The 8,375-nt window shown below is 38.5% G+C and overlaps 1 protein-coding gene across 2 annotated transcripts in view; it reads right to left on the bottom strand.

The window, feature by feature from the left end:
- Positions 1-744: 744 nt before the first annotated feature.
- efna3a (ephrin-A3a) overlaps positions 745-8,375 on the bottom strand; it is a 147,190-nt gene continuing 139,559 nt past the window's right edge. For both annotated transcript variants that reach the window (XM_036567169.1, XM_036567170.1), the window contains exons 5-6: positions 8,044-8,115; positions 745-2,546 (exon numbers count right to left, since the gene is read on the bottom strand). In XM_036567169.1, coding sequence (XP_036423062.1) covers positions 2,428-2,546; positions 8,044-8,115 — 191 coding nt within the window. In that variant the 3' untranslated portion in view covers positions 745-2,427. The remainder of the gene's footprint in view (positions 2,547-8,043; positions 8,116-8,375) is intronic.

Raw genomic sequence — 8,375 nt, 5'->3', positions numbered from 1 at the left:
TTTGTGATTTTAATCCAGTATGAATCTGCAATGTCTGCAGTTTTTACAAGCCTGCTAAGTAATAATTCTTCGATACTTTGGTGAAGTCAGAGCTCCCTCAGTAATAGCAGTCCTGTTCAAATCAATATACCAGTAATGAAATAACAAAACCAGGTAATAGAAAAAGGTGCAGCAATTTTTTTCTTTTCTTAATTTGTGATCTGAAGACCAGGCTAACAGCTAAAATGGAGCTGGATTTGACCCAGTTCCTTAATCCTCAAGACAAGTCTACTGAAATCAACAATAATAACAATGATTATGCACAATCATTTTGATTTGCTGTTGATAACAGATGTCACCCCACAATGAGATGTAAAGTCTCCTCCCTCATCCAGTGTTGTGTTTTGGGTTTTTTAGTCGCACAACATGCTGTTATTGTGCGGAAGTGTGGTGACTGTCGCATAATGCTGAAGTGCAATGATGTTTCAACCCAGGCTATTTGGGGTAATTTAGTTAAATTACACAGATCCTTTATCCCAAATCAGCCAGTCAAATAACACACTAATATTACATAACTGGTCCTCCTCTGAAAAAGAATGCAAAAGAGAAGGTCTCAGACTTTTTGACCCCACTATATTTCACAATTCACAGTTGACAACGGACAATGATATCACAAAAGTGTCTTATTGGCCGAACCCTAAGAAAATACTACTTGGCAATGCTAACAGATGACTGTAGGCACTGATTGAATGAGACAGAAGCCAGTTAAAAGTAGAATGGTTTATTGTCAATTTCATTCTCATTATCATTCATGATTTCTTGACATGGTTTAGTCATTCTACTCAAAGGTAAACACGACTGGTACTGTTGTTCCCAACGATAAATGCTTTCAGTATCACCTCCCCCCACAAAAACTCTCTTGCTGTCTCACACACGCTTGCATATTGAAAACCTACAAATGTGTACCTAAACAAATACGAAAATGCTAAAATGTGCATACTCACTCGCACGCGTCCGCCATAAAGTGCACACTCGTAACACACGTACACACATATAAACACACACTCGAAGCGCTCTTGAAGTTGTATGTAAGACTGGTAGTGCAGCAATATGAGCAAAGCTCTTTTTTTGTTCCAAACTCAGTTCTTTACGTTCCTCTAAACCAGCCCTAACTCTTGCGGGAGAGCGTTGTCCTAAATGCATTAACTGTACTAAAGTAATCTTAGTCTTTTTTTTTCTTTTTTTTTCCTGTCAGTCTGGCTTGGTGAAATTTCACAATGATGAGCTGAAATAGCTGGCACATTTCCATGTATGAGACCTAAAAAAAGAAACAAAAACACACCAAAACAAACAAACAAACAAAATATTTTGGTATTTGGCAAAATCGGGATTCGCTTTCTGGGAGAACCCCTGAGGAAAACAAACCTTCACAAAACCAGAAATAAATACTGTGGGTCAATAAATAAAGCACCAATGATATGCGAATGAAGCGATTTTGCTAAATGTGAACTGTACAGTAGAAAGGAATTCCGTGCTGCAATTCTACGATATAAAACGGTGAACTGCAGTTTACGACTCGCACGCTTTTACAAAAGGCTCGCTACACTAAACAGTGACATACCTTCTCAGGCACGGGCCAATCACAGGCTCATTTCCTTTTTATCAACAAGTCTGACTCAATTCTCAGTTTCTTCTGACGTGTGGTGGAAAGAGGATACGCAGACAGTGGAGTGTTTTGGTCAAAACATGCCACACAAGGATGGTAATGTGACCCAGGACGGACCTCAGGCTGCTGATCCAAGATCAGCATGTTTGAACTTAGTAGGTTCATGAACTTCCTGCTCATCTTAAATCAGCAGCTGATGGCCACCTTCACACTGAGCTGCTGAACGTAGTCATTCCAGTTCAAGAAACACATAAGCGATGACTAAGAGGTGCTTATATATTTCCATTACAAACAGAAGCCATGTTGCTGAGAAGCAGCAAAAATGGCCACTGAGTCTTGCTCCTTGAATCTGTCAGCTTGACTGTCCTGCAGTAGATGTAGCTATTTTGTCAGCATAACTTGGCAAGTCCAAGAATTGGAGAACTGTACAAGCAGCATGAGATCCAAAGAGCCCACTACAATCCAGATACAGCTGGAGGAGAAAGCCTTCGGTGTTCCACTCGAGGTCTTCCTCTTCTGTCTATATCTTAGGGAGAAGATAGAGTAGATGTTTCATCAAAAAGGCAAAGTTCACAAGGTTCATTCATCCAAGTGCCGGCATTTTGATTCCATTCATTTCGGTAGGTGTCCAACTCTCTGTGCCAAAGGCCACTGTTTGGGTGCAGAAGGTCTGTAGTTAAGTTTCCCTATCAAAGTTCTACTAGTTTTCGCTATTCTCTGATTGATCCCTCACTTGGATTGATCCCAAGGTTGGCTCTGCCATGCCATACCGGATACAGTTGCTAGGAGACAAAGAGGGCTGCTAGGAGCAATGTTGCCACGGTGATCAACAGCCGGTCTCGAGAAGGACTGCTGCCGCTGACGCTCTTCTCCAGTTTGGGAATCTTGGGGTTAAACTCATCTGAGCCAGACAGAGAGAGAGAGAGAGAAAGAGAGAGATAATAAATAAATGGAACATATTTTATCTCGCAAATCAAAGATAGACAGAGGGAAAAGTGCAAAAGAGGGCACATAAACACTTCTACATTTTGAATAATGCTATCACATCCTAGACGGCCACAGTACTAGGCCTTTTGTTGTCCTTACAGCTGCCTTTGAAATATAAGCAAGATAAAATGCATTAGTTAGAAATCCCTTCATTCCTTGTATTATTACTGGCTCAGGCATTGTCGGGCTCTGGTTATGATAAAAGCGATAGCAGAGCAAGAGAGGCGAGTGCTTATCTACATAACTGCATAATAGAGGAAGAGAGACCAGAGGAGACAGATGGCAAAAGAGAAACATGAAGAAAGGAATGAGAGATAGGGAACAGAGAAGTTATCTATAATAGGTTCACCAGAAGATGCTATCAGTAAGTGGTGAATATAGTTGATGTACAGTACTGTGCAAAAAATCTGAGACCCTTCATTTTTATAGTTTCCTTTTAAAACAGCCATTAAGGACAAGTTTTTAAGGACATATTTCTAAGGAGGTTAGACGTGCTTAAGCACAGGGAAAAACAAAAAAATAAAATGAGCGGAAAAACAGGAAAAATGTTAAAAAAATAATGGTCACACTTGATGACCTACAAAAATCTAAATGGTCACACTTTCTTTGGATGGCCCCTATAGATCATCTACAGATACTTACAAACTTAAGAAACTTTCTGGTGATACTAAAGTTAATTATCAACAACATTAAATTAGGATAAGGTCTAGGAGTAGGTGTAGGTTTTGCCTTGAGGTTAAGGTTACGATTAGGTTTAGGGTTAGATTTAATAGAACATTTCACACACAACTTCAGTTGCATTTAATAGATATTTAGTTGAATGTTAGTTAAAGATAAACTGAGCATCTACAAAGCATCTACAGTGGACCATCCAAATAAAGTGTTACCACCTAAATTATTAACAAACATTCTGGTGATAGTTGATTATCAACACCATTATGGTAAGGGTTAGGTTTAGGAGTAGGTGAAGAGTCAGGGTTGAAGTTAAGGTTGTGTTAAATAAACAAAGGGTTCTCAGACTTTTGCACAGCACTGCAGGATTTTAGGAACATTTAAATTTAAAACACATTTGCATTTTTATTGCTTTTTTTTCTTTACTTTTGTTATCTTAGTACTTGCTGTGATGTCTGTTGTATCTTTGTATTTTTCCCACCATTGGTTTTGTAAGTGACCCTAAGCTTGGAAAGGCACTGTATAAATAAAACATATTATTATTCCTATGACTATTATTATTATTATTCTTAAGAACAGACACACATAAACATAATTACTGCTGTCATAGATGTGTCTATCTGTCAGTCGTGTGGCTTCAAAGGAATTTTGTTATCGTCGCCTGTCATATGTAAAAATCCAAGTGGACCAGTTCGACTCGTCCTAGTCAATCACACAGTCTTGGTGTCTGACTAGAATAATACTCACACACAAATACACTCAAACACTCACATGCACACACCTCATGTGCCTTTGTGAGGGTTATTGTTAATAAATTTGCTTAAATTATTGTTAGGCCACTCTCACTGAACTGTAAACACCATCACAACAACTTGTGATTTCAAAAGAAACCTCATTATGAGATGTTTCCATTGTAATTATACAAGAGGTGTACTAACACTATCAGGAACTATTTACATAATTTCCCCTTTACCACATTTCTAGTCAACCCAGGACACTTCTGAAGTTTTGCATTAATGCTAAGAGGTTAATGGCACTAAAAGGTAAGCTAATAATTCAATTAATGATACAAATTGCATATCTAAATCATCATGTGTCCGAACCTGCATCAAGTTGTTAAGTAATCTCACATAGACTCAAACATCCATACCGCTACATAAACAGTAATAAATAAACAGTAATAAATACATTTTTGCAATTTGTTTACTAATTATTATTATTAGTGATTTCACAGCTGTTGTTAAGTAGTTTCTATGGTGTCTATGGTGGTTGCTAGGCTGTGGTTAGATAGTTGCAATAGTATCCAAGGTGATTACTAGGGTGATTCTATGGCATCTCAGTGACCTGAGTTTAGATTTGACATGTATTTCAAATTTGTATTTGATTATGCATTTAATGTATTGATTATTCCCCTATCAGTGCATCCCTAATAACACTATATGTATGTAGTAATAAATAAACAGTAATCAAAAAGGATATGTTATTAGTTTACTGCTCATTATTATAAGCATTGCTTAATACAATAAATATGTTAAATGCATCATCAAATATTGGTTTGAATTATCAGTCAGAACTAAACATTGGTCCAATGTCCACAAATTTTAGATCTAAAAACAAGATATAAAATTTAGATATAAAATTGTCTGCTGATGCTGATTTAAATCTGACATCATCGTGCATCCCCAGTTGCACCATGGTCCTGGTGGAACGAAATTTCGCTCCACTGTGTACTGTGCACACAGATGGAATGACAATAAAAGCCTCTTGACTTGACTTGAATAAATGAAAGCAGTAATTGCATTCACTGAAACAAGACATCATTGTGAAAACTAAATAGTTCTAACTTCTAACTTGGTGCTCCAACATGTTTGGAGAGCAATGCTGAGTAATGCTGGTGTATTTGTTAGCTATGTAGTCAATTCTACATGGATGCCTGCAGAAACTAAAAAGCAGAAGTGTTTTTTGCTCTCATGTTGCTTTGCTTTACTCCACGCATGAATCTGTGTAACTGTAGACCTTTGTGTGAGTATTAACTGCAAACCAAGCAAAGCTAGGAAAGAGGATGGCTAATTTTGTCCACTTTAGGCTTGTACTGACTTTCAATGAACAAGAAAAGACATAGCACAACTATGAAGTGCTTGAAAATCTGCCTTATGTCAATATGTTAGTGTTAAAGTTATTAGAGTATTCAACATCAAAAAAGTACAATATTTTAGAATACTGTGTTAGCCACACGCTAATATATTAGCCCTTAGCCAAAATACCGTCGCTATCATGTAAAAATCTCCATTTTTGTAGTTTCTTACATTTTTTGCAGAGTTTGAAAACTACGCTTTGCATTGTGCTAAAATTACATGATGAGTGGACCAACAGCAAAGTCCAGAATAAAAAGAAAAAAGTCTTATTACGTTAACTTCCATTACAAGTTTAGACTGTTTTTCCTTCTCTTGTAAAGTTAACAGTAAGGAATATGATAATTTGTTCCGACAGCGACGATATGCGTACGAGGAACATGCTCTTCCTTCTTGCTCTTGATTTCGAGGTGGGGAAGATGTGAGGGACAGTCTGCCCTTATTGTGCACCTGTTTGTTTAATTTATATTAATTATACTTTACGCAATGCAATCAGTATTAAAATGAGTACGTTATTTGCTACAGTGGAATGTGTAGTTCGATGCCTGTGTGTACTCAATGGAGAGGAACGATACAATCTGATACACTGTGTTTACACTCATACTGCAGTTGTATGCAAAAGTTTGTGCACCCCTGATCAAATGACATCCTCTACAGAGAACAGACTTCTGCATATTTTAATGAACAATTACGTTTATTTGCTGAATTTACATGTTGGGGGTGGGGGGGGGGCTGTGCAAAAGTTATGGCACATGTTTTATGTTTCTGCAATATGTTTAAACTAGCACTGTGCACTAAAATTTGGAGAAAATGGCCATATTTTAGTTTGTTCCCGGTAGAGGATGTGTTAGCTCATTTTCACATAGAAAATCAACAAAATGTGTAATTTGACTTTAAACCTCATTCATCAATGGTGAATTACTGGCTACAGAAACACTGTTGACCACATATTATTTAGGTGGTGGCCATTCTCAGAGCAGCAGTATTGCTGACATGGTAGAGGCATGGTAGTGTTTCTGGGGTTTTTACACACATCAGTATTACTGCTGGGCTGAAAGTAAAAAAAAAAAATCCAGCCAAAGGAGTCTCTGTGGTCAGAAACTGACCACTGATGAAGGTCTAGAGGATGATGACCAAAATTAATCAACAGATAAAGTCTACAGGCTACAATTTACAGTCAAACTGCACACTAGCAAGTTGGAACTACAAGGCAGATGTTTCTAATAAAGTGGCTGATGAGGGAGAACAACCTGGAAGCAGAACTGCAAGGACATCTGCAGGCAAACAGATGCTAAACTAATCTGACCAGCGAGGTGGAATTAAGTGATTTTATCTGCAAAGTGGTTCCAAAGAGTTTGTTAGCTCTAAAGTTCTGCATCCCTCAGCATCTATCAATTTGTTTGTCTTTATGAAGGCAGCTCTCCATATAAATGAATGCAAATCTCTATAATCTATTGACTCACATCTTTATGCAGACATCATCAGTACAGGCTGGTACAAACACCATCTGCACAGTCTATCATAGCTATTGTAGGCTGCTCATAACACCATCCAGAATAAATGGAACGAAGAACGTAAAAGTGTTTGCTGTGTAATTATCACATTAATAAATGTCATGTGATGTGATGTATCCCATTGAAGAAAAAGAAGATCATCCTTAAAAGATGCTTTCAGCATTCTAATAAATCTGTGTTTGTAAATTCTTGTGACAGTATGTTTGGTTTATGATGCACCAACAAATCACTCAAATCCTCATGAATCCTCGTGAGAAAAATGAACTGCTTCTGTAAGCCGTTATACTCATCAGAGTGTTACTGACCCTTTGACCTTCCAAAGTTTTATGGATGTCTGATGTTGTATAAAGCATAGCACACAGCGTATGTGTAGGTCATGCGATTTGCTGGAGGGCAGGCAGTATAGGGGCACAATAGGGTCACACAGGTTATACAAGCACTTAGAGAGGTCAGATATGGATATGTGAATCAGTTTCCATTTTAATGCCAAGCACACAAGGAGCGACCTGTACTGGACATTGCGCTGCTTGTTTTGTTTGTGTTTGTTTGCATAAAGCAATCAGACACACAGGCATGGTGCCTTTTGACTTCCCAGAATGCCAAGTGTTATGCCATTTAATTTTGCTTGGGGGTGATGGGTGTGGGTGGGTGTGGGTGTGGGTGGGGGTGGGGGGGTGAGGGCTTTCCTGTGGTCCTCATGTGAACTGAAGCTGTGTGTGTGTGTGTGTGATGAGGACGCTTTGCTTTTCGCTTAGTGGACACAACAGCAGCGGCACCTCAAACTAAAACCATTTAGTACAGAGAGAGAGGGAGAGAGAGAGAGAGAAACTGAGAGAAGGAGAAAGAAAAAGAGACGGACAGAGAAAAGAGAAACAAAAAGAGACACAAAGGAGAAAGAGAGAAAGGGAGCAAAAGAGAGAGAGGGAAACAGAGAGAAAGACACAAAAGGGAGGGAGAGAGAAAGAGAGAGAGAAGGAGTCAGAGAGATGAGAAACAGAAAGATAGAAAGAGGAGAGAGTCAATGAGAATATTGATATATGATGAGTTAAGAGTGCGTGTGTGTGTGTGTGTGTGTGTGTGTGTGTGCACTCACCAATGTCGTGTATTTTGGGCCTGACTGTGTAGTCAGGAGGGCTCTGGTCTGAGTCGTCATCTGCATGTGAAACTGTCAAAGAAAAGAAAGACAATTAGAACATCAACCCGACTGCTGTAAAGAAATAAATGCTTGTAAACAAACACTGTCTTAGAGATGGATGATATGGCAAAGAGGTAAACGATGAGTCATGAGACATTGTACGATATATGATACACATTACAACCTTTTCTCTGGGGGTTGATCCACTGGGACAGACACAATGCACCAGTAGGGCCCATTTTTTTAAAAAGTGTACCTCAAGCACAGTACAGTGAGTACAGGTTTTTTTC

This window comes from Colossoma macropomum, unplaced genomic scaffold (assembly GCF_904425465.1).
Source record: "Colossoma macropomum unplaced genomic scaffold, Colossoma_macropomum, whole genome shotgun sequence".
Taxonomy (NCBI): Eukaryota; Metazoa; Chordata; class Actinopteri; order Characiformes; family Serrasalmidae; genus Colossoma; species Colossoma macropomum.
The sequence above is the reverse complement of the archived record's forward strand: the minus strand, read 5'-3'. Positions and strand labels throughout refer to the sequence as shown.